At 42.9% G+C, this 27620-nt stretch overlaps 1 protein-coding gene across 1 annotated transcript in view; it reads right to left on the reverse strand.

Moving 5' to 3' along the window:
• The window catches only part of ATF7 (activating transcription factor 7), a 108664-nt gene that overhangs the window by 53076 nt on the left and 27968 nt on the right, over positions 1-27620 (reverse strand). Inside the window, exon 2 of the mRNA XM_018556216.1 lies at positions 7142-7195. Coding sequence (XP_018411718.1) covers positions 7142-7189 — 48 coding nt within the window. The 5' untranslated portion in view covers positions 7190-7195. The remainder of the gene's footprint in view (positions 1-7141; positions 7196-27620) is intronic.

The following is a 27620-nucleotide window of genomic DNA, read 5'->3' on the forward strand; positions in this document are numbered from 1 at the left end:
GCGCGTGTGCCTTCCCCCCCTCCCCCCCCCCCCCCCGGAGAACTATGGGGAAAAGCCCTGACCCCATAGTTCTCCTTTAAGCTTTTTGCCTGGAGTTACGAGTCTTCTTTCCTGGTGTCTATTAAACCTCATTTATCCACAACATTATACTAGCATCATAAATATGGTGCAAAGTGCATCAAATACATTCCATGCAAGTTCAAGCACTCGCAATTGCTATGATAAATTCCCGCTTTCTGTATTTTAAGGAGGAACTCGAAGGTGTAGCCAAAAACAGGCAGGCAGGCAGACAGGAAAGGACTAATGACAAGTATTGTCTGGGGTCTATCTTTTCCCCATTACGGACTTGCCATGCCCTGTTCTGCATTGTGTGTTGGGTCGGCCATCTTGGTTGAGGAAGAGAGCTTTGCTTTCCTAACGACAGAGCTTCCAGCAAGGAGAGCAGTTAGCAGCCCAGTAGTGACACCACCAAATCTCAGTTCAAATCCACAAACATTTATCATATACAGTAAAGAGAGACTGGGTGAGAGATGTTTATACATTACACACACTTTTATCATAAGGCTATAATTTAGTACTGCTGTGTTACATTTGAGAAAAATGGCAGACAATCCTCCGTAGAACAGCTTTCTGACAAAATGCGTCAGTGATTTAAATTGACAGTAAACGCATAAGTTACAAAGCCTAAAAATGCCCTTAAATACCTTAACTATTAACAAAAAGTTATCTTATTCTCAGTCAAATGCAGATCCTCAAATCATCTCTGAATTCATGCTGACACTGTCCCAAGAGGGTGGCTACTTTTGTTCCCTATGGTCCCTGTGTTTTGTAAAGTAGTCACCACTCCAAGCTCACTCCTGTGATGGACTACAATCTCATGTATAGTTAGTTAATTTGTATTGAAGTTATGTTCTTTTACGGGAGAAAGTTTGGATCGGTGGCTACAACACACACAGGGACCATGGGGAATAAAAGTAGCCACACTTCAGAAGGAAGGACAGTATCAGCACCAATTCAGAGATCATTTGAGGACCTACAGCCGAGTGATACACAAATAAGATACATTTTTGTTAATAGTTCAGGTACTTGGATGCATTTTTAAGATTTAACATCCTGAGTTTAGTGTCACACCACACTCTCCATACTCCACTGGATAGAGCTGATAAGCAAACACTCTTGAAATCATGGTGATCTCAAGTAACAGCATTGATAATGAAAGCCAGTGTTGGTTCCTGACATACAACGTAAAATGAATATTTTCTTTTAAACACCAGTGTAGGTCAAAACAAACCAGCAAAGCAGGGAGTGTCCTAACAAGAACTATTTAAAGTTTTGCACCGCTTCTGGTAGCTTTAGTATTTTGTTCATTCAACGTAAACAGCCTCTGAGCGAGGATCAAGAATCTGTGAATACCATTAATTACAGTACATGAGTTAGTATAGCAGTTGATTGCATCTTTGATAAGGAGTCTGCAGGTGTAATGTGTAATGACAGCTCGTAATGAACATCTTGTTGAAGGTTTCTCCTTTCAAAAGCGCAAGTAAAACCATCAGTTCATATATTTGCAAGATATTTGGTGATTTTTAAAAGGTGGAAAATTGTATATAATGGTTAAATATAGAACTCAGTTCACTTTTCTTCAAAGAAAGCACCTATTAGCAAGATTATTAAAAAAATTCTTGTTGCTCCCGTGAGACACGCTACATAGCGATTAATGATGCAACAAGGAGAAATGTCATGCATCTGTACTGTGGACAGGTATATAAAACATATGTTACAGTTAACTAGAAGCCGGCACATTTCTATTAATGAAAAGAGAAGCGAGAAACAAATGACATGAATAGGCTGATTGAGCCAACCAACACTTCTCAGACATAATCTTTAAAAGGCAGATTCCACTTTCTTAACAAATATGAGAAAATTAAGTTACCCACACAAATCTGCTCCCTCTCCCCACCCCCACTGGTTAAACTTTTGCTGGAACTGCCATCCTCGCCCAGCAGGTGTACAGTCCTTACTGCAGCATCTGAAATAATGCTCACAAATGGCGGGCAATCATTGGTCAGCATGGTCCCCTGATCACGCTGACCAATGAGAAGTGCTTCCTGCTAAGGTTTAGCCCTTGTACAACTGTAATTTCAGTCACTGATGCTCAAGTCCCAATTGGACATCTTTTGGCATTGAATAGATGGCGCAGCCAACACCATTAGCAGTGAAGTTCCTAAACATTTCATAATTGCCTTTGTACTTGCACCTTCTTAGCCAAATGTTGGCTCTGCCTGATGTGCCTGCAATTCATGGATATGTGGAACAGAGCTGTGTATGCGAGGATGTGATCATTCATAGCTCCACGCTTCAAAATTAATACAAGAGAAGATATGTGCAGCCAAAAGCAAATAACATGGATTACTGTTTAGGAGATGAAAGCCAACATCAGACTGGTAACTACAGGTCAATAACCAAGCTTTCCATTTTCCTCAGATTTTTATAGAAGTGTGACGTCAGAAAACATTCAGTGTTCCATCGAGTCTGCGCCTTCTTTGATTTTTGTTTAACCTTTTTGTGTTTTTAGCGGTGATTTGCGTCTTTGTTACTATAGGTCTGTTTAACCCAAGCATGTTTGAATACACTTACTGTTGACTGACTCACTAATGCTGCTTAAGGGCCCGTTCACACCAGTTGCAGTGCGTTCCGGCCCAATTCTGGCCAGAACGCACTGCCTCGCACTGCGGCTGGCTCACTTTTTAGTGGTGCAGGAGGGGGCAAGGCGGTTCATTGAAGTGAATGGCACCGTAGCCACGCCCTCCGGTCGCAGTGCGGTCGCCCGCACGGGATCGCAAGGCACATTGTGCCTGCGGTCCGGTGCGATCAACATGCTGCAAGCACTATTTTGATCGCACCGGACCGTGCCTCAATGATAAGGGATAAGGACAAAGAGCATCTATATGCCAGAAGAAAGTGGTGTGCTTGAAAGGAAACTGGTACTGAGGAAATTTACCCCTTAAAAATATGCTAGATGCCTGGCTTGAATAATGTATTGACCCAATGCAGCACATGAAGTCAGAACTCCTGATATGTATATTTATTCCAGGTTAGTGAATCAAAGGCAAAGGATCAGCACGCTAGCGAGGCAACTAGTATTTCAGAAGGTGAGGTAATCAATAGCAGCCTATGTGTTTTTACTTTAAGTGCATATACAGTGCATTCAGAAATTATTCAGACCCCCCTTCAATTTTATGTTGCAGCCTGATACTACAGTTGTTTAAATTCTTTTTTTCTCATTAATCTACACTCCGTACCCTATAATGACAAAGTGAAAACAGAATTTTAGAAATGTCTTTGAATTTATTAAGAAAAAAAACTTAAATATCACATTGACATAAGGGCAGGTTCACGCCATTTTCCTGTCCAGATCTGGAATGCAGCGCATTGCGTTTTGCCACGTTTAAGATATTTTTTTGCTTAAAATGGGCTTTCAGGTACGTTTGTAAGCATTTTTGATGTGTTTCCATGCATTTCAGACCAGACAAAATGAGACATGAGTGAATATTTGTGAAGGAGACCCAAAGAACTGTATTCAAGTGTTTAAACATATGCCTAGCCCCCCATCCCCCTATTTGTATATATTATACACAATGAGACATGCAGTATTTTTTTGGTCTGGTCTGGAAAGGACTGTGTTGGTGTGAACAGAGGCCAGAAATAGCATAGGGATACATTAGGATGCATTTTGGGTCTGGAAACAATCTGGTCTGGAGATGATGTGGTGTGAATGGGCCCCAAGTGTTCAGACCCTTTGCAACAACACTTGAAATTTAGCTCAGGTGCCTCCCATTTCTCTTGATGGTTGCAGAGATTTTTCTACACCTTGATTGGCGTCCACCTGTGGTAAATTAAATTGATTTGGAAAGGCACACACCTCTCTATAGAAGGCCTCACAGCTGGGGGTGTGAATACTTTCTGAATGCACTGTATATGAAGCATACTCCCTCCCCAGATGTTAGAATTATATTGCCTTTGTAACTGGTTATATGGACAGTACCCAAATACATATAAAGATGCACAACTTTTTTTTTTTTTAAAGCTTAAAGCCCATTTCCACCTTTGCAGTTATTTAAAAAAAACATATGCCAGCAATGTACACCAAATGTACATGAAGCAGGCATATGCAGTTGTTGTATATGAACACAGAAACTTACATTTTCTGTTAGACAGCCATCTCCAATAGGATATGAAGAGGAAAGCTATGTGCTGTGCAAGCAATTTGAAAATATCCCCCACCAGCCCTTCCCTTGACACTGTATTGTGTGTGTAAAGGCAGAGCTGGTGTTTACTGATCATGCTACAATGGGTGACAGGGAGGGGGCAGCTAAATAATGCCTAATTACCATCCAACCCTGGTATCTGACTGAATTTCCTGTAGAGAAAATTTAGAATTTTTAGGCTTCAGGCCTAATAAAACCTTCATAGAAAAAATTAAGAAAGCCTGCAATGCGAGTCATGAAAATGTGCACATGTATCCATCATCACTGCATCTCTTCATTACCACAATAAATGTAAATAACTTACAAAAGGTGGAAATGGACTTTAACACATAATGCAATACTGGTTACACAAAAATGATCACGTACACAAACACACACACACACACACACACACTCACGATAGATAGATAGATAGATAGATAGATAGGATAGATATAAATATTTATTAGGGATACACCGATACTTTTCAGATACCAGTGCAGATACTTGGCATTTTCATGAGAAGTACCAGAGTTGCAGCTGGGACCTAGTTCTGGCGCTCCACCACTGTCCTGAAATCATTAGTCGATATTGTTTTAGAAAAACTGTCACATGACACTAAACACAAATGTATCAGTACTTGTATCTGTGAGTACTTGGACAAGTATCAATACTCGTACTTGCAAAAATGGTATCAGTGCATCCCTTTATTTATATTTATAAAAACAAAATCATACATTAAAACAGAGATGTACAAATCCCAGGAGCTCCGTGTGCTTCTTACTAATGACAGCTGCCTCCTAACGTTTACATTTTTCTCTAGTCTAGTCTTGGAGCTCGAAAAGTATCTGTACTTGTAACGAGTAATATTTATTTTTATTTTATCTATAGACACTGACAGAATTTTCATAATTCTGGCTCTGTACATCACCACAATTGATTTGAAATGAAATAACCATGATGCAATTGAAGTGCAGACTTTCATCTTTAATTCAAGGGGTTGAACAAAAATATCATATGAAACGTTCAGGAATTGCAACCATTAACATGCATAGTCCCCTTATTTCAGTGGCTCAAATGTAATTGGACAAATTAACACAATCCTAAATAAAATGTTCATTTTTAATACTTTGTCGAGAATCATTTGCAAGCAATGACTGCTTGAAGTCTGGAATGCATGAACATTGTCAACCGCTGGGTTTCCTCCTTTGTGATGCTTTGCCAGTCCTTTACTGCAGCTGTCTTCAGTTGTTTGTGGGTCTTTCTGCCTTAAATTTGTCTTCAGCAAGTAAAATGTGTGCTCAATCGGGTAGAGATCAGGGGATTGACTTGGCTATTGCAAAATATTCCACTTGTTTGCCATAAACTCCTGGGTTCCTTTCGCAGTATGTTTTGGGTCATTGTCTATCTGTAAAACGAAGCGCTGTTCAATCAACTTCGCTGAATTTTGCAGAGTCTGAGCAGACAATATATCCCTATACACTTCAGAATTCATCTGACTGCTTCTGTCTGCCATTGGAAGCCATGCATGCCCATGCCATCACATTACCTCCGCTGTGTTTTACAGATTATGTGGTATGCTTCAGATCATGAGCCGTTCCAAGCCTTTTCTGTAATTTTTTTCTTCCCATCATTCTGGCACAGGTTGATCTTAGTTTCATCTGTCCAAAGAATTCTGTTCCAGAACCGGGCTGGCTTTTTTTAGACATCTTTTTTTGGCAAAATCTAATCTGGCCTTTCTATTCTTGAGGCCTATGAATGGTTTGCACCTTGTGGTGAACCCTCTGTATTTGCTCTGGTGAAGTCTTCTCTTTATGGTAGACTTGGGTAATGATATGCCTACCTCCTGGAGAGTGTTCTTCACTTTGCTGGATGTTGCAAAGGGGTTGTTTTTTACCACGGAAAGGATCCTACAATCATCCACCACTGTTTTCCGTGGACGTCCAGGCCTTTTTTGTATTGAAGAGCTCACCAGCGTTCTTTTTTCTCGGAATGTATCAAACTGTTGATTTGGCAACTCCTAATGCTCTTGCTATCTCTCTGATAGATTTCTTTCTTGTAGCCTTAAGGTGCCCATACACCTGCCGATTATCGTACAAAACTTTTTTCGTCCGATGATCGAATCGTCGTACGATTGTCGTACGGCGGCCCCATCCTGCCCCGATTATCTCAAGGTTCAATCAGCGGTAGTTTAAAAAAAACACCTGGACGAATTGCGGTAATCGACCGCACGTATTTTTGTTTGCGCATGAGCAGTGATAATCGTACGACTTTTGACGTACGGAAAAACCACCAACCTTGCGAAAATCGTACGATCAACTGAAGTTTCCGAACAAGCAGGAAAGACAAAAGTCGTACGATTGTACAGTACTGGCGGTTGCACACTACCCATACACCTTACGATTGTCGTACGAAAAGTCGATCGCATACGATTATCGTACGATAATCGTAAGGTGTATGGGCACCTTTAGGATGGCTTGTTTCATTTGTATTGAAAGCTCCTCTGAATGCATGGTGTGGGTTCACAGCAAAAGCTTCCAATAATGCCACACCTGAAATCAACTCCAGACCTTTTACCTGCTTAACTGATGATGAAATAACAAAAAGGAATAGCCCACACCTGTCCATGAAACAGATTTTGAGTCAATTGTTCAATTACGTTTGGTCCCTTACCAAAAGTATTAAAATGCAAACCCTTCCTCTAATATGGATCTGAATATCCTCAACTTAAAGCTGAGAGACTGTCCTTTAAGCCCATATTCTTTATCTAACTGTAACTTGAATTAATTCTGCTAAACAGCCAAAATAAAACTTGTGTCAGTGTCCAATTATTTTCAGACCCAACTGTATATTGTATATTTATATTCCCTCTTTTAACAATGCAAACAAAACCTTACCTGTCCGCAGCCAAAAGCGCCGCACACAAAAGGACGGTCGTCTCCCATCACTCTCTGTTGAGAAAAAAAAAAAGTCTCAATGAAATATGTATAAACCAATACTACATAAAATAATTTTACACCAGATAAGATAGATATGAAAAAAAACAACAAAATGATTCTTACAGGAAAGACAAAAATACAGGTCCTAACTAAAACATTGTGTATGCCCTAGCACAATGCAGCTATCTAGGTTTGATTTCACAAGGCTCATATGGGTTTGAACTTCTCCCAGGCACAGTTCCAAGAAATGTCAGTGATAAGCACAGACCATCAGCTTTCAATATCTAGTCAACCTTAGTTGGGGTTAGGCCAGTGCAAGAGTTGAAGCTGAACCCTGGTCTCAAAAATCACGATCACTCCACGACTGTCACAGACGCCTGAAAAGTGCATCCAAACAGCATAAATGCATTTGCCTATCAGTAGTAACAGATTTAGTTTCATGTGTACTAGTTTGACACAACATTATCTGTTTTATTTGTCACTGTGACGGGGTAGAGACTGCTGTGGCTGTTCCTTCCTTACTGACATTCTCGGAAATGTACAGAAAGACTGTACAGGCAAGTCTTGGAGTGATGATTCACACATGACATGGGTATACACCGATTATGTGATGCAGCTGTTTACTATGCAGAAGTGCCTAAAGGTCTTTAGAAATGAATGAATCATTCTTTCTTAGGGAATAGCAATGATAGACATACAAAAAATGTTTAAGCGCACAAAAGTACAGTTTTGTTGGCTAACAAAAAAGCAGGATAAAGTCAGGAGCTGTTGAAATCCCAAATGTACAAGGTAACCACATTTCTTTGCTACATGTAAGAAGAGAATATTTAAGTTCACATCCTGGAAGTCTGAAGCGCAGAGTGACCATAAACTGTCCTGAAAGTAAAAGCAGGGAAGGACAAATACCTAAACTAAATCTGCCAAAGTGCCCAAAAAAACTTCCATCCTGACATGTCAAAGAGAATTCAGGACAAAGTGAAATATATGGGCCAGAAGCTACGGGTGGAAACCAACATTCTAATGTTGATCTTCATCGCTAAATAGGTTTTGGCTTTTAAGCTTGACACACAGAATAAAGAACCTTCGATCCCAGCCTTTAGGGACAAGTATTTCGTTTTGTAAAAGATTCCTTATAAAGAAGTCCGGCAATTATAATTTTTTTACGCTTGCAGTGGGGCTATCCCACACTGCAAGGATTAAGTGCTTATTTTTGTCTAGGTGCAAAAACAGTTACGTTCACCCAAACCTTGCAGTCGGTCACCTGTTATAGCGCTCCCTCCAGCGATGGTTATGTCCCTCGGCATCCTCACATCCTATGCACTGTGTAGAGCAGTGGTTCTCAACCTTTCTAGGGCCGGGACCCCTTGGTAACATTTGCCAAGTTGTGGTGACCCCCCAACCTTAAAATTTAGGAATGACGCGGCTGCTGCAGTGTGGCGGGAGAACTGACACTGCTGCGCTAGGAGAGGGTTGAGGAGGACTCTCAACTAGCACAGCAGAAATCACACAGCAACCTGCAGCTTGAGAAATGTCAGAATAAAAATTAAAAAATAAAACATCCTAGGAATGCATAGCTAGATTCCTATTGGCTATTTCACTTTGCAATAGCCAATAGCAAACTAGCTATTGCACCCACCCTCTGCTGCTGTCAATCAGTAGTGGGGACCTGATGGAGAACTTGCAAAGTGAAATAGCCAATAGGAATATAGCTATGCATTCCTAGGGTGGTGTTTTTTTTTCTGACTTACGGCGGCCTACGGCCCCCAATGTCAGACAAAAAATGTTTACTTTGCTCGGGAGAAAGTGTTTCTCTCCCAGGCGGCCGGGAGCCGCTATCTAATAGCAGGAGACTCCCGGGCGACCCCTGGCAAATCGTCATTCGACCCCCGAAGGGGTCCCGACCCACAGGTTGAGAACCGCTGGTGTAGAGGATGTGATGACTCAAGGAACCTTCGAGGAGGATAGATGCTGGAAGGACCGGTCTAAGAGCAAGCCGGCTGCAAGGTTCAAGTGACTGCAACTTTATTTTTCTACCTAGATATAAACATGCACTTAACCCCTTGCAGTGCGGGGGTAGCCCCACTGTAAGGGTTAAGAAACATTTTCCCCAGCGTTCTTCTTTATGTAGTCATGGGAGCACATCTATTGCAGCTCCATGGTTCAGCTAACTGGATTATTTATGTTTAAATTATTTTATACCTTTACCATGTCTGGAAGTACAGGGAATATAGAAAAAACAGGGAAAAACACACAAAGACTAAAGCGGAGTGTACATGGTCAACATTTTTTACAAAAGTTCATATGAAAAATCTCATTAGAACATTCAATAATGCCATCAGAGAATTGACAGATGTCATACAATATTTCATTTCATTTTAACATTCAATTTTGGAATGAACGGGGATTCCAAAATAAAAACCACATTTACTATTAGAATTTGGTTTGAGAAAACGTTCCCATCCTGTTCGTTTTTGTTTTTTTGTCACTACAGTTGACAATGATCATCGATTTGACCCCATTAACTATTAGAACAGCCAACCAATGTTCCAAAAACGACAGTTTTCCATCTAAATTCTAACCGAGTAAACCCAGCTTAATGCTAGCCATACACAGGTCAACTACAACAACTTTTGTACGATTTGTACAACTGTTTTTTGTCTTTCTACTATACTGAAATACCTATAAATTTATTTTTTTTAAACTACAACAACAACTTTACATCCACCTAGAATCACAAATATGGTGACAAGTAATCATCAGAAGCAACGCAATCTACCACCTGTGAGTTCAATCAACCGATAATAAAGTTGAAACGGTGCAGTAAAAAAATGCAGGCACGGTCTTCAAAGTTCTTAGATCTTCTTAGATCTTCCACTAGGTTTAACTGGGGCACTTTCAATCTCAAATCTTTGAGATTGTCCCAAACCATTTTTTTAGGTGTTCGACTGCTTTGTGATTTGCACTAAAACAAAAAAAAGAAGAGTTCATTCGTTCTACCAAACGGTTATATGAAAGACTAGCTGAAGCCTAGGGCTACACTGGTGAATAATTCTCTTTGCTACTGAGACTGGACCTCTCACGGGCAGCTATCTCACCAGAAACACATTGATTTAGTTGTGCTACACATGTGGCCACTACCAACAATCAATCTATAGCAAAGATTTGCCAAAATAGTTTTTTTTTCATGTAGAATTTTGCAGATCAGAAAAAAAAAGCCAAAAACTACTGGATGAAGGAATCCCCGCTGCCGGCCATTGTATTCAAGCAGCTGCACATCTGATAAGCCAATATTTTTCCACCCGGCTCAGTTGATTTTTAAATTGTCTGTCGAGAGACGCGGCACTTGCAAGGCTCCCACGCTGTCTGCAGCCAGACCAGACCAGTAAAAAAAAAAAACACGTAATGCTGGGCTGCCACCAATGTCCCATAGACTTAATAGAAACAGGTACTGGTATGTGGTAAGACCTGTTGCAGAATCTGTGGAACAATTCATTCTCAAAATTCACAACAGAATGTCCCCCATTTCTTGTACATCCGCTGTGTCAAGTCACTTGTCAGGAGAAGAGGAAACATAAGCTTTTGAAAAAACTAAAGTGAAAAAAGTGTTCAGCTGTAAACTTTTAGGACAAGGACTTACTCAACAGTGTCTACAGTGGTCAGTAGGGCCTTGTTTTAAAGCATATGTGAATTTTGTAAAATGTATTTGAATGGCGCTCTAAGGGCTTTAAGACAGCAGCTCAAAGCTTTGTCAATGATGTTGTACCCGTTGCTTTTCAGAATAACATGTTAAAGCTGAAGCCTGGGTAGACTAGGCCCAAATGTTATTGTGACAATACTCAACAGTCATGATAGGTCAAATATAATTGACAAGGATCTGAGACGTTCTTGATATCTGACCAGGTTACCCGCTATAACTCTCCATGTCCTTACAGAGGATACTTGTTAGATAGAATTAAATGAGTACAACTTGAAAACACAGATTTATGATAGTGCCAGAACACGCAGATATTTGTACATCTCTGCAAATCTCAAAGGCTGCTATATTATGTGCAAAGAATACAAGACGACATGCATGCAAGCGGCTCCTTATGAAGCCATGCAGTAAGTCTGTTTGCACAGTTTATCTGGCAATACTCCACAAATCACACACTTACTGCAGACTAGCAGAAGCCCTGCACCATTTAATGACAGGGTTAAATAAGCTGCTTGTCTAACAAGCTTCAGTCCCTCAAGCATTTCCTGAGAAAGGTCTTTAGACGATGTGTGTGGATTTCAAACCCATAGGCCTTGCATGTGTATCTTTTTTATTATTATTTATAAATGAAGCGTGAAGGGAAAAAGCCATTCCTCCCTTTAGCAGCTCGAGGCCCGGGCCATCTTCCAAGTTAGCAGCACTACGAGCAGAAGTTCTGTTCGAAAGCTGTGATGATAGCAAACTATGGAAACCTTTCGTGTCAGCACTGGGGCCCTGAGCATTGGCTCTCACCTTCTTTTGTCAGGGAACAGCTTTGTTTTATACTATAAGATTTGTTTGTTTGTTTTTCTCAATTTCTGGTTCACCCCCTTCTGTATTAAATAAAATGTGCCCGTTCTTTACTTACCCTATACACTCTCCAGTGCTGTTCCCAGCTTCCTCTTCCATCCAGTGTCAGGCAGAATGATGCTCATGTCATAGTGCCCACTTCCTATGACACTAGACTGTCCTTGACAAACCCCCTGGGGGGTGTATCATCATAAAGCCTGGACTCACAGTGAGGACTTGTTCACACCAAGCGCGTTCCAGGAGCAGAGCAGTTACAGAACGGATCAAAACTGCGTCCAATGTATTCCAATGGTATTTTGGGCTCCAGTTCACACTGCAGCATTCAGTTCCAGAGCATGTAAAAAAACTGCAGCAAGCCCTATTTTACCTGCTCTGGAATGCACACAAATGCATCAAAAACACATGCAAACGCACTGGAACGCACTAAATGCCCATTCTAAACTAAAAAAAAAATATTTTTTTAACCAAAAACGGCCCGGAACGCATCAAAAACGCGGCACAACCCAGATCTGGTCTGCATTTGGTGTGAACAAGGCCTAATCCAGGCTGAGTGGCCTTCACATGTGATTACAGGAGCACCGCTCAATCCAGTAGGAATGCCCAAACACCCACCCAGTGCTGAGGAAGAAGAGGAAGCTACCACAATGTCACCAGAGTGGCTAGGAGACTGCAGGGAAAGGTGTATGTGTGTATGTATGTATGTGTGTGTGTGTGTGTGTGTGTATGTGTGTATGTATGTATGTATGTATGTATGCATGCATGCATGTATATTATATATTTATTTTTATTGGTATAATAAAAAAAGAACAGGGAGTGCTTTGGGGGGTGGGGGAGATGGGGTGGCATCTTGCTTGCCCTTTTCTAAAAACGGACGTTTTCCCATACTCTGTCATTTCAAGGAGGGGGGTGTGGAGTTAATGTTTATCATAACTAATCCTGTCTGTACTGTGCTGTCAGAGCTCACTATCACTTATAAACTAGATTTGAACACAGTCTGTCCTAACAAAGGGTTAAAGACTGAGAAGCTAGCGGACAGGCTCCCTGAGAAGCGGGGGGACAGGCTCCCTGAGAAGCTGGGGGACAGGCTCCCTGAGAAGATAGGGGACAGGCTCCCTGAGAAGATAGGGGACAGGCTCCCTGAGAAGATAGGGGACAGGCTCATTTTGAAATTGTTCAGCGTAGCTTGCAGACATTATTTTTAGGCCTGTTGTATGAATGTGAACACAAACATATAATGGGGTTTACTCACATTTGACAGCAGAAATAGAAAACCTTTTTTAAATCTCTTCTGTGGCACAGTTCTGACGAAAGCCTCCCTCATCTAGGCTGTTGGGTGAGCCATAATCTCTGACACAGAGTCCTTCTCATTGCCAGCACTACAATAGCTGTAAGTTTGAAATGAAAAACTGTTATTAACCGATGCAGTGCGGCTACCCTCGGCACTGCAAGGGTTAACTGTTCGTTTTGGTCTAGGGAGGAAAATAAAGTTATACTCAACCGATCCTCGGACCCCGCCGGCTGTGACAGTGCTCCCTCCAGCCTCTCTTCTCTTACACTGCAGTGACGATATGTCCCTCAGCGACTCCATGTCCTATACACAGTGTAATGGACATGATGACTCAAGGATCCTTAGACCCCTGCAGAGGAGAGGGAGTGAGGCTGGAAGGACGGATCTAAGAGCAGTGCGACTCCAAGAATCAGGTGAGTAAAACACTTTTTTAGCACCTAGACACAAATGAACAGTTAACCCTTGCAGTGTGGGGATTGCCCCACTGCAAAGGTTAATAAAAGTTCTGCCTGGAGTTTCTTTAAAATGTCAAGGGGAACAGCTCAGCCACCACATTAGTACCGTGTTTCCCCAAAAATAAGACACTGTCTTATATTTTTTGGGCTAAAACAAAACACACACTAGGTCTTGTTTTCGGGGTAGGTCTCTTTTTTTTTTTTTAATGTACAACAATCAAAAGTTAATGCAAATCCAAATTAAATAATCCAAAATGGCAAAGTTAAGAATAGGGTGATCAAGGCAATCAGGTGTGCCGTACCTCTCCAAGAGCAATTTGCTAACCAATCGCTGGCCAGAATGAGCGAAGCGCACTTTCACTATCCATTCCTCATAGGCGGAGTGCATTTGGTATCACTCCGCCTGTGACAGGAGCCGGCGGTATAGAGGAAGTATCGGCTTCTGCGGCTCGGCTCCCTGCGCTGCCGCCTCGCTTCCTCTAGCGCTGGCTTCGTTGGCACCGCTGATTCTCTCCCGTGGCTCTCCAAGTTCCCCCTTTACGCCACCACTGGCCCTGGTAATGGTCACAACTAGGTCTTATTTTCGGGGTAGGTCTTATATTTTAGCAATTCCCAAAAATAGTACTAGGTCTTATTTTCGGGGAAACACGGTAGTTAGTTTTTTGTTTTTTTTTACTGCCCATACAAACAATAGTTGGTAAAAATTAGGGATGCACCGATACCGATACCAAGAATTTGGGCGAGTACTTGTACTCGTCCAAATGCTCCGATGCCTACCCAGATACCCAAACTTCTGATTTTAGGAAGCCGGGCAGCGAATCATTACATGCTGTCCAGCTTCCTGATTGGCCAGGAAGCCGGGCAGCATGTAATGACTTGCCGCCTAGCTTCCCGATTGATCAGGAGCTGGCGAATCAGGAAGCTGGACAGCGAGTCATTACCTGGCCCAAGCTTCCAGATTGGGCAGAAGGCCGGCTTCATGCTTTCTCGTCACCTGGTGACAAGGGAGCATGGAGACGGCTTCCGTGCTAACCAGGAAACTGGGTGGCGAGTCTTTACAGCCTTCCTGGCTAATCAGAAAACCACCTAGCTTCCTTAATGGGACTTCCAGTATCAGTACTTGGTATCAGTGAGTGCCGATAAAAAAATATTGGTGCTCGATACCGAAAAACCGGTATTGGTGCATCCCTAGTAAAGATGAATCTAGTCCTTATGTAAGAATATATTTCTTACCTGTGTTTAGAGGCCCTTTCAGGTCTCCTTGCAATAGAAGACGGACTATACAGAGTTTTGCCCTGTGCCCCATTGTGAAAGCCATAAAGTCAGCAGGAAACGCTTAGGATTCAGAAGCCTACGTAGATCATGCTCTTTACTTCCTACAGCACAACAATATTGTTCCAAAAAACGAAATCTCAGTATACGGAGGGCTTATCCTTTAAAAAGGGACACTATCCTTAGCAAAACGTTATGGACAACTCAAATATTTCAAGCATACAAGGATATCTAATTGAATAGAAAAACAATGAGCTCTGTATGTGAAAGTAACACCTCCATGGAAACCAGGAAAAGTCCATCAACAACACTCTGCTTACACAATCATCTTCCACTATTTACATTAGACAAATGCGAAGGGAAAATGAGTACAAATGCTTAGAAGAAGAGATGAAAACATCTCAGATGTTTCAATGTGAGGAAAGACATTTCACAGCACATACAAAAGGAAACTTCCTCCATGAAGTCCCATCAGAACATCATAAAAGTACTTTTTGTCACATTTAAAAAAACACTTTACCAAATAGTTCCCATTCTATTAGGGTGTAGAAGTGTACAATCATTTAGTGCAGCACAATCTGACAGCTCAGCTACAAATCATGTTATTATCTGAACAGAAAAGCAGGAGGAGAAGATCCCACAGACAGCTGGCAGGGTTAAGTAGCTGCTGAATCAGGGACGGCCATCTCTTATCTATGGATACCCGATTTGTGGCAGGAAAGGTTTTTGCACTTCCCTTGGATTCAAGCAAGGTCTGGACAAGCCTTGCAATGAACTAGGAGTCAATGATCAATATTCAATCATTTTTGTGATTAGTGGGAAATCCATTATAAGTTGACCAAACTGATCTTCTCTGTGTTATTATAAGAGCATCTATGATTGCCTGATTATTTTTAATGTTGCCAGCATCACCATTCAAAGTTAATGTTAACATTACTAGAGCAGACTGGATGGTGCAAGAAAACCTTTGGCCTAGACCATGGGTCCCTGAATGGCGGACCGCAGTCTGGACACCGACTGAGCAGCCGTTCTATCGGGACCGCAATTGCAGCAGGTCCCCATTCCTCCTCAGTCATTGGCTGCCAAGACTGCAGTGTTCCCAGCAACCAATGACTGAGTTTTGTACCCTGCTGAGCATTAAGGGAGGACGGAAGAGTATCGTCTCCCACCCTCCCCTGCAGCCCAAAGTCTGTCCCACCTCCTGGCCCCTCCAACCCCACCACTTCCCATTCCCTTTCAGCACTGCCTCCCTGCTCCTCAGGCTCCTTAGGAAAATAATGTTGCAGCAGCATTTTAAGGGGGTACTCTAAGGACAACCAGTGTACTGGGTCACTCTAATGGGGACAATTACTTATTAGTTGTCACACACAACCAGATTTTATCCCAGATTTTGCTTGTCAGACCAACAGAATTTCCCAACAATTCTATAGTGAGACAAGGTATACAATAAGGAATGCATTGTATAGGCGAGATCCTGTAGCTGATCAGACAGATGGAATCTGAAGCACAATCTGAGTGCTGATGGCATTGAAATAGTCAGCAGAGAAAACCTGTCACTTATCTTCCACACTGCACTAGTGTGCCTCCTTCTCCCTGTCCCTTACACCACTATAGGGGTAATTATTATTCCAGAGATTGCAGAGTGGTAAAACATGCTTTCTGCATGAACACTGGGGGGGAATGATCTTCCCAACAGGAAGACTGTCCTCCTCCTCTATGTTTTTTCTGGTCCCTACCTCCTCTATATACAACAAGCCACTGGACAATCACCTCTTCAACACATCTGTATGAGCACAGGGTGATCCATGATCCATGAGCCACAGCAGAGTCGCTTGTTCTTTATCAGGTAGCCGAGCTCCAGGACAGCAGCCAGGGGTCCTGGCTATGCTGCAGCGTGGAGGATGAGTCCTACTCTGTGACCGAGCTGGGAGACAGCCATCATGAGGGCTTGGGACTCCCTTTATTTAACTTGGCCAGATGTCCATGCATGTCCCAGCAAGTGAGAGTCAGGCTAGCTGCAGCAGCTCCCATTGGTACATGCCCCAGTGATGTGCGGATGCAGTTTTTTTTAAAGCCCAAGCCCAACAGAGCTAAACCCTGTCAATACAGTCACATGTGTGCCGCTTGCATTTCAGACCCTGCCTCCCCACTGGTACAGTCTCTAGAGAGTTTTTTCCAGTCGTATTTTCGACCTGGCAACTGTTCAGCCCTAAATCAAGGTAAAAAAATAGCAGGGATTAGCATAAAAGCGGCAAAGCTTTATAGCATCTTAAGTTTGGCACATTTCTGAAAGTAGTTTAGACTTTTATACGTAAAGACCATTATGGCAAGATGTAGATGACACAGCAGGACAGCTGCGCCCGGTCATAATGCGATACCATATACAGCACGAGAATTGAGAAGCAGCAACTCTGAGTGCAAGGATACAGAAAATATACCCTTTTCACACATATGGCCTCTGCTGTGCAACATAAATTCATGAAATGTGCAGTGTCCACCCTGTGATTCAAAAACTTACAGTGCTTCCTGAAATAGAACACGACCATTTGGACACCATTATGTAAAATAAACATTTAAACCTGTTTCAGCTTGTATGCCAGCCAAGATTCCACCCCAGAGGTGACTGCACAGACCCTGCTCAAAAGACACAAAGGTGATGCTTGCAGATTCCTACAAAGCAGAAGTGCTGGCATGAACAGGTCATTCTTTTTCACATTTCCTATTCTGAAACTGCTGTTAAAACAACAGAGTCCCACTGGCTTGGCTTGCTGCCCATCTGGGAGAGGCAAAGTCAACTGTGGAATGCAAGAGGGGGGAAAAGAAAAAAAAAAGAAGAAAAACACCACAAATTTCTGGGGCCAGCTTGGATTTCCTTGATTTAAAATTCTAGAAATAAGCGCTTACTATAAAGTACAGATCTCTGCACACAACAGACTAGTCCAGCTTTCCATGTGTGCTACCATTGATAAAGACAAAGGAAGCAATGCACCAAGAAGCTAAACAGAGCAATGAGCAGTGATGCACAGCAACTGATTTTAGGACATCTTTTATTGAAGAATTATTACAGGTATTTATACAGCACTGACAATTTGTATGCAGTGCTTTTACATAGTTGCACATTCACATCAGCCCCTGCCCTCAAGGAGCTTACACTCTAAGGTCCCCATCTCACATGCATACATACAAGGGCCAATTTAGACAGCAGCCAATTAACCTACCAGCATGTCTTTGGAGTATGGGAGGAAACAGGAGTACCTGAAGGAAACCCACGTAAGCACATGGAGAACATGCAAACACCTTCCAGATAGTGACCTGACCGGGATTTGAACAAAGGACCCCCTGTGCTTCCGCCACACCATAATGCTAAAGGGAAATTTCAGATTCATTTCAATTTGTTCTCAGACTAAAGTTCATACAGGTAGCTCAAGCTAAGTGAAGGCACCTGTAAGTGACTGCTTCACATTTTGTGGCAAGTGTAAGGGCTTGTTCACACCATATCCGGACCAGATCTGCATGTGTTTCTGCATATGCAGTGCAGTGTGTTTTTGACACATTTCAGTACTTCATTTTTTTTTAAAAAGCCTAAAATGGGCTTTTAGGTGTAGTCCAGTACATTCCAGTGTGTGTGAATGCGTTTTGGTGCGTTCCAGAGCAGAAAAAAAAAATAGGGCATACAGCAGTTTGTCCACATGCTCTGGAACTGAACGCTCTGGTGTGAACTCGAGCCCAAAATGCCATTGGAATACATCGGATGCATTTTGAATGTATTCTGTAACTCCTCTGCATCTGCTCCGCACTTGGTGCCCTAATAGGTGTGCTGATGCAACAGGTTTCCATTCAGAGCAATACCAGGCAACTTTACATCTAGTCTTCCCAAACCCATCACAGGTCTCTGCATGACTGTGTTTAAACCTCTCCCCTCTCAATTATCAGCAACACATTTGTGCAGCAACCCGAAAAATATACGACAGCCTATGTATGTTATTTTAAAGACAACTGGCCACAGCCAATCTGATCTGCACACTTGCCAACATTCCTGGGAGAGACTGCACCTGAATACCTGCCCAGAAATGCCCAGACTCTTGTGACTGGAGGCTTAGGAAGTGGGGGACTCTAGGGGAACTGGGATCGGTACTTACAATCTGAACCCGGGACAGAACACAATGCTGCATTGAGCCCTCCTAAAGGAATTTGCAGTGTTCTCTATTACTATAGGGGTAAATATTTATATACAGTATGTAGATGGCGGCAATATGCAGTGAAACAGTAACAATAAGTTATTAAATTAACTACAACTATTCCATTTTTATTTCAATACTTAACCCCGGATGCTCAGGATGTACTAACTACAATACACATTCTACTTCTCCCTGCATTTTTTTACTTTATTATGACTGTGACCATTTGCTCTTCCTGTGCAGCTGTTTAAGAATGCAGTTAAGGATAAACTCCATTCAAACAGATGAACACACATATGAAATACATAAAGTAAAGCAACTTGTTTTATCTGCCAGTCACTACTATAGGTCACAGAGCCCAGAGCAATCATGCCACTATATACCCAGTCTTCCCGTCTTACTAACCTGCTCGATAGACCATACAGCAATTCGGGAAATTCTGTTAAAGTAGAACTCCTAGGAAATTTTTTCTTAACCCTTGCAGTGCAGGGGTAGCCCCACTGCTAACTGCTTGTTTTTATCTAGGTTCAAAAATAAAGTTACACTCACCTGATCCTCTGAGCCAGCTTGCTCTTAGTCTCCCGATCCGATCCTTGGAGCCTTTCCTCCAGTCTCCTCCTCTGCTGCAGCAATATAATCCTCCTCTCCATCCTCACGTCCCATGCACAGTGTACAGAACATGATGATTCAGGGACCTTAAGACAGCTGCAGCGTGGGGGGGCGCGGGACTACATGGACCAGTATAAGAACTAGCCAGATCCGAGGATTGGATGAGTAAATTTGTTATTTTTGAACATAGACAAAAAGCAAGCACTTAACCCTTGCAGTGCAGGTGTAGCTAGGGATGTTCAGATACCAGTGCCAATACTTGGCATTTTCATGAGAACTACCAGGGTTGCAGCGGTTGCAGCTGGTACATGGCTCTGGTGCTCCACCACTGTCCTGAAATCATTAAGGCCGTGACACACTGCACGCGAAGTCGTGCAGAGCGAAGCAAAGCTATCCGGCACGGAGCTTTGCGTGCAGTGTGTGAGCTCAGTGCAGTCAGATGATTGATAGCACCTTCAGCCAATCGGCTCGTCCGTAACAACCTGCCAGCTGTCGCATCGCGACGCGCTGGTTTATACGCGCGAGCCGATTGGCTGAAGTTGAAATTGTTCATCTCGGCACGCTCAGTTCCGCGAGCTCTCGCCAGCTGAGGTGCCCAGAAGAAAATTACATGACACACTGCTCGCAAAGGCAGCGCGCCACCGCTCCGCGCTGCTTCGCCTGCAGTGTGTCACGGCCTTAAGTCTGTATTGTTTTAGAAAAACTGTCACAGGATACTAAACAAAAATGTATCAGTACTTGTATCTGTGAGTACTTGGACAAGTACTTGGTCTGGAAAAAATGGTATCGGTGCATCCCTAATATATATATTACAAATCATACATTAAAACAGAGATGTACAAATCCCAGGAGCTCCGTGTGCTCCTTACAAATCACAGCGGCCTCCTAACTTTTGAATTTTTCTCTAGTCTAGTCCTGGAGCTGGAAAAGTATCTGTATGTGGTGTACTTGTAACAAGTATGGTACTCGGTATCTTAACATCCCTAGGGGTAGCCCTACTGCAAGGGTTAAGAAATGTCCCTGGAGTTCTGCTTTAAATCAAATCTCAGCTAGAGCTCTCCCAAAGGTTGCTAGGTTGAGCAGTGGGAAGTGCACTGATCTCCTGCCTCATTGTGCCAGGCACTGCAACGCACGGTACTGCAATGCCGTGTGTTCCAGTGCAGTGCAACTGCGAAAAATTGTGCATGCAGTTTTATTCTGAAGTAAACTTTGTTTGTAACATTGTATTTGTATATTTCATTTTAAATTAAGGATAGTATTTATTATTTTACCAATAACCTACAACTCCACCACAACCTACATCACCCACCTCATCTCAAAATATCACCCAAACCGCCCCCTTCACTCTTCCCAAGACCTCCTGCTCTCCAGCTCTCGTCAGCTCCTTGCATGCTCGCCTCCAAGATTGTTCCAGCGTGTTTCCCATCCTCTGGAACTCCCTACCCCAACCTGTCCGCCCATCTCCTACTCTCTCCACCTTTAGGTGATCCTCATCTCTTCACGGAGGCCTATTCCACCTCGATATAAACGTCCTTTCAGTTCTTCCATTAAAATCATCCCAAAAAGTTATTTCCTTTTGTATCACTTGCCTCTCCTACTAGATTGTAAGCTCTCACAAGCAGGGCCCCCCTACCTCCTGTACTGAAATTGTACGGTCTCCCTCAGTTTTGTAAAGCGTTGAATAAATGTTGGTGCTATATAAATCCTGTATAATAATAATAATCTGATTAATCGAAAAAGTAATTGGCCAACTAATCGATTCTGAAAATAATTAGTTGCAGCCCTACCGGGAGTTCTTCTTTAATAATGTACAACAAAGTCAACCAATACGTAGCCAACTTAACAAATCCCTGGAAGTTATTTCAGAGGGAATCAGTCACAGCAAACACTAGCTCAGAAGCCTCTGATGGAAGGAGTAGTGACTTCAAGTGACATTAAAAGGAGAACTATGAGATGAGTGATTTCCACTCACCTCATAGTTCTAGCCGACCTGTGACAATGAGACTGTCACAGGTCGGCTCAGTAGATCGGGAGGTGAGGGAACACATACCGGGTTCCCTCACCTCTCGATCCTGTCACGGCTCTCTACCATGACAGGGGCTGGATTCCCCTCACCGATCTGCCAGCGCTGACTGGCGGAACGGACAGGGGAGGGGGCGGGTACAGAGCCAGCTGTCACTCACGCAGCTGGGCGGATCCCGTCATCTACGTGGGGATCCGCTCCAGGTGCGGCGTCTCAGTATACCACGAGCTGTAGCTCGCGGTATACTGAGCCTAGGGTAACGGGAGGACGCTAGTTTGTGTCCTCCCGTTACCCTGAGAACTATGGGGAAAAACACTGACCCCATAGTTCTCCTTTAAGGATAAATCCCCCCCCTCCCCCAATGTTAGTGTAAGGACCTTAAATTATGCCTCTTGATCCGATCATCTTCCTCTTTCCTGCAGTTTTCAGCTGTCCCTCCAGTGCTGGTGCCTGTCTTTGATCCGGCGCTGACTCCTGTGTGTTAGCTGGCACTTCCTGTCCCACAGAGTCTGTGCGGGTGCACGCTGCTCCATAGACTTACCTTGTGTCTCTCCTCGTCTCCCGGCCGAAGATCTGAACTGTGCATGCGCCCGCCCCAAGATCCTTTGCGGCCGCCCGAGACTCTTCAGGCCTTGATCACACCAAGCGCGGAGCAGGTGCAGAGCAGAGCAGGTGCAGACCGGATCAAAACCGCGTCCAATGTATTCCAATGGTATTTTTTGATCCAGTTCACATCGCAGCGTGCAGTTCCAGAGCAGGTAAAAAAACTGCAGCAGGCCCTATTTTACCTGCTCTGGATCTGCTTTGGAACGCATGCAAACACATCAAAAACGCATGCAAACGCCCTGGAACACACTGAAAGCCCTTTTTAAAACTAAAAAAAACTGTCCGGAACGCATCAAAAACATGGCAAAAAACGCGGCACAACCCACTGCACTGCGTGTGCAGAAACCTGAGCAGATCTGCTCTGCATTTGGTGTGAACAAAGCCTCAGGGTTCGGACGGGAGCGTGCGGGGAAGACACGGGTAAGCTTAAACCTGTTTCAAAAGGTTTTTTTGTTGTTTTTTTTTAATGTTTTTGCATATATCTACTGCTTGTTAGCAGTAGCTAAATGCAAAAAACACTGAGGGTTTAATAACCATTTCACTCTCACTGACTAAACAGGTTTCAAGTAATTGAACAGAGCTACTGAGTAGGCATAGCTGCTTCCATCAGAGGCTTCTGACATGGCTATTTCACTTGGGACAGATAGCTCAATTTAAGTACAGCAGATAGACCAACTATACAGCACTTCAGGTATACACAGGGCAGGCCAAGCTGCTTACTTCAACACAAAACCTCAGGTACCTCCTATATTCTGGAGTAACAATGCATCAAAGAGTGAAATCTGAACACAGAAGTATAATGTTACTCTGATGCAATCTAGGAAGTAAAAAATAAAAAAATACAACAAAAGGGGAGACTGGTTCTTTCAAGTGGTTCTTACCTGCTGTCAATGTGCAGCATTCTATAGCTATTCTTGTGATAATATGCGCTGTTCCACCCACGTCTGTGGAGGAGAGATTTGTACTGCTGCTGCCCACTCAGTTATGCACTGCTTTGGCTAGACTGAGCATGTGTGGGAGGAAAGGAAGACTTACAATTTCAGATCCCACTGAGAAAGACAGCGCCTCTCCCTCACACTGAGAGCGTTATAGTAAAGTGGACAATGACATGTATTCCTCTGTCCTAGCTAGATCACTCTGCTGCTAAAACAGAAACTGAAACTTATAACCGCCTGCATGCAAACATGCTAGAAAATCATTGATTTGTGATCAACATTCAAGTTTCTTTACCTTTGCCGGTCACAAGTATTCCTCTCCAATTCCTTCTACCTCAATTTACTATTAGTTACTGACTTTACCAGCATCTTATAGGAAACGCAGAACATGTGGGCAGACACTTGACTTTTCGCTTTTCTTAAAAATGCACCAATGTTTTGCATTTTTTCTACATAGGAACAGTATTACTTGCTAGCTAGTTTGTTTTCCACTCATGAAGGTTACATGTCTTTCCCCTGGATAAGGTCTTGACTCTGCAAGGGATTCAACTATGCACAGTTGCTGCTATGTAATGTTTACATGGATATGGTCCACATGTGATACTGGTCATTGTTTCATATTTTCTGTCTTTTTGTCATCTCTGTAAATCTTACGTAACAAAAAAAGTTAATAAAAATTGTCAATTTGAAGAAAAAGTGCACCAAACAAAAACAAACCAAAACTTAAAAAGGAGAACTATGGGGTCAGTGTTTTTCCTCATAGTTCTCCTAAAGGTCGTGGGAGGACACAAACTAGCGTCCTCCCATCACCCAAAGCTCAATATACCGTGAGCTACAGCTCGCTGTATACTGAGATCGCCGCAGTCGGGACGGATCCCGACATTACTGTTGAGATCCACCCAGCTGCGTGATTGACAGCTGGTTCTGCCTATCTAGAGGCATAGCCAACTGTACCTGCCCCCTCCCCCGTTCCGCTAGACAGCGCTGGAGGATCGGAGCAGGGAGGGGATCCCTGCAGGAAGCCGTGAGTGACGGTCACGGCTCTCTGCAGGGAGATGATCGAGAAGTGAGCGAGCGACGGTATGTGCTCGCTCACTTCCCGATCTATTGAGCCAACATGTGACATAGTTCTCCTTTAAAGCGAACCTTTACCCCCTTTCACTATAAAATCACATCAGCATTCAGCTCTGCATGCGGATATGAAATAGTACATTAAACCTTTTTTTCTGTTACTTACAATTACTGTTTTTACACTTCCCGGTCCTCTAAAGCATCAGTAATGTAGCCGATGCCTAAGAGATAGATTCTGGGAAGGTTACATCAGCAGAGCATTGATGGAAAATCTCATCTGTAATCTCATGAGATCTCAGGGAAAGGCATTTTCCTCCCCTGAGATGAAGTGCATGGTCACATGTTCCGGTCACATGTTCCAGTCACATGTGCCAGAGTACCAGGAAGTACAGGGAGATGGATTAATCTGCCCTTAGTAAAAATGGATGCTGTGAGAAGAATGGAGAAGAAAATAATAACAAGGTATACAAAGAATAAAGAGCCAGCAATTATCTAGCAGTATGTGTTTGTACAGTGTCATTACTAAACACTTCTAAAAAGGTACCTGTGTTGTTATCTTAAAGCCAAGGGTAACATTCCTCTTTAAAGCCCTAACTGCTTTCCTGCTAGGTGCATGGGTCGAAATATGACTTTTAAAACTATACTACAACACGGGCAGGATTCCTGATTATTTATTACAGGTATTTATATAAGGCCGACAATTTACGCAGTGCTTTACATAGTGCACATTCACATCAGGCCCTGCCCTCAAGGAGCTTACAATCCAAAGGTCCCCATCTCACACGCATACAGGGCCAATTTAGACAGGAGCCAATTAACCTACCAGCATGTCTTTTGGAGTGTGGGAGGAAACCGGAGTACCTGGAGGAAACCCACACAAGCATAGGGAGAACATGCAAAGGGTGAATGAGTTTCATTAATACCAGTCTAGGTACTTTTTATAACCCACAGATTTACTTTAAAACAACCCTGTCACTTGAGCAAAAAATAAAAGAAGAAAAGAAAGTCACATGCATCCTATAAAAGTTTAATACTTACCTTTCCAGTAGGAGGCGAGTGAAAGCTTTGCTCTCTATGGGGAGCACTGTTCAACACTTCCAGGGGCGTCAGATAACAGGTCTCCCACTGTGCACATTGCGGTTGCTCTCATCTGCCACTTCCTCACTTAGGCCTTGTTCACACCAAGCGAGTTCCAGAAGCAGAGCAGTTACAGACCGGATCAAATCTGCGTCCAATGTATTGCAATGGTATTTTGGGCTCTAGTTCACACCACAGCGTTCAGTTCCAGAGCATGTAAAACAACTGCAGCAAGCCCTATTTTACTTGCTCTGGAACGCATGCCAACACATCAAAAACGCATGCAAACGCCCTGAGAGCCCATTTTAAACTAAAAAAACAGCCCGGAACGCATCAAAAACGCGGCACAACCCACTGCATTTGGTTTGAACAAGCCCTAACTGTTTTCAAAAAGCTAATTATTAAACGTGTTTTAATTGGGTGCCTATGATATAGTTTTTATCCACTCATGCTCGAGGGTCATTTTAACACATGCAGAAAAACTGCTTTTGTTAGCCTTAGCTAAGTGTATGAGTAGTGATCCTTTACTCCCTCTCTGTACTTGTCTGCCAGCAAATCTACTGTATAAGTACTATCCTGACTTCCACTTAAGGAACATTGGTTTGATAGAACATATGGACCAGATTATACTGTCCTGCCTGTAGGGTTTTCCTTCTCCTAAGCATCACCTGCAACTGCCCCAGCATAGCTAGTGCAACTATAATCACCCCTCAGAATGAAATACATTTCATGGTGCTTATCATGAAAACTCTATACAGACTTCCCAGCAACTTTCCTTGGTACTACATTCACTGCAGTTAAATAGTTAAAGTTATATTCTATTAAAGTGACATTAAAGGGTAAAATGTTTTTCCTCCCCCCAATGTTAATGTCAGCACTTACCTTAAATGATGTCTCTTAATCCGATCTTCTTCTTTCCTGATGTTTTCATTTGTCCCTCCAACGGTGCAGCGGCTCTTCGATCCAGCGCTGACTCCTCTCTGCTTGCAGGCACTTCCTGTCCCACGGTGTCTGCATGCGGGTGCACACATCCATTGGCTTACCTTGTGTCTCTCCTCGTCGCCCGGCCGAGAATCCGAACTGCGCATGCGCCCGCCCCAAGATGCTTTGCGGCCGCCCGAGCAGTTTAGTTTTCTCAGACGGGAGTGCGCAGCGAAGACGGGGTAAGTTTTAACCGCTGTTAAAGCCGTTTTTTTTTTTTTTAAACTGTTTGCCTATATCTACTGCTTGCTAGCAGTAGATATAGGCAAAAAAAACGGAGGGTTTAGAACCCCTTTAAATGCTCCGCACGGTGTGCAACTAGTGCATCTTTATAATGTATTTCACAATTATGTACAATGTGCACCCAAGTCCTATTATTTGTTACTCTCCATGGGACCTTTAGAGTACACACTGATGATTTTGGACACATGCTAAATCCCATCAGCTTTGTTCCTCCTCCACACGTTTATATCCAGACCGGTGTTCTCAAAATAGAATTCCCACAACTGTTCTTCCAGCTCAGCTATTTTTTGTCAGCATTAAACACATCCTCAGGAAAACCTTTTTTCTTAACTTGAACACAATATAACATCGAGGCTGCTGCCAAACTTGATAAAATTCCTCTCAAAACATATTTGCAAATGAAACCAAACACAAATCCGTAGCAGTTCATTGGAATACATTAAGTGGTCAAAATAAAAGCTGTAAACAGTTATTTGAGTTTCAAAGTGCTCCTCCTTCCCATCTTGTCTTGAATTGTATTGTGATTGTAATGTCTTCCTTATATTGTAAAGCGCTGCTCAAACTGTTGGCGCTATATATATCCTGTATAATAATAATAAAAAATGTGCCAAACAGTTACTAGCACAGCATGCTTGCACATAAGGCAAGAGTTCACCGCCATAGAGCACAATTTAGTTCCGCTTTAAATTTTCTCTGGGCAGAAGTCAGGAACATGGGTGTAGTCTATGTTCAGGCATCCAGAAGTTACAGGTCATGCCCACTGTTGCATACCCTGAAGGTGAGATTACTTCATCCATGCTATTTAGAGTGTATGGCGGAAATCGACTGATTTTCTCTTGCTCATCCCACAGGGCTGAACAAATTTGAGCAGTGTATGGTCAGTTTTACAGAGTGATACAATGACTGTGAGCAAGATGATTTATGAGTAGAGAGCATGCTCTTCAAGGCTCACATATTTACCAGAAAAGGTCACAGCTTTCCATTCGGTCTCCATTCAACGTTGCATATTAGCCGAGTAACCGATGTAGAATATTGTCTGGCATTACTTCAGGTGTGTATAACCAGCCTGACCGCATTTTCTCACATCTCCTGGCTTGTACGTTTTTCCAGTTTAATGTCAGAATTGACTTCCTCTTTCCACATTGATAGAGTAGGA

Source organism: Nanorana parkeri, unplaced genomic scaffold (assembly GCF_000935625.1).
Source record: "Nanorana parkeri isolate BGI_ZX_2015 unplaced genomic scaffold, ASM93562v1 scaffold228, whole genome shotgun sequence".
Taxonomy (NCBI): domain Eukaryota; kingdom Metazoa; phylum Chordata; class Amphibia; order Anura; family Dicroglossidae; genus Nanorana; species Nanorana parkeri.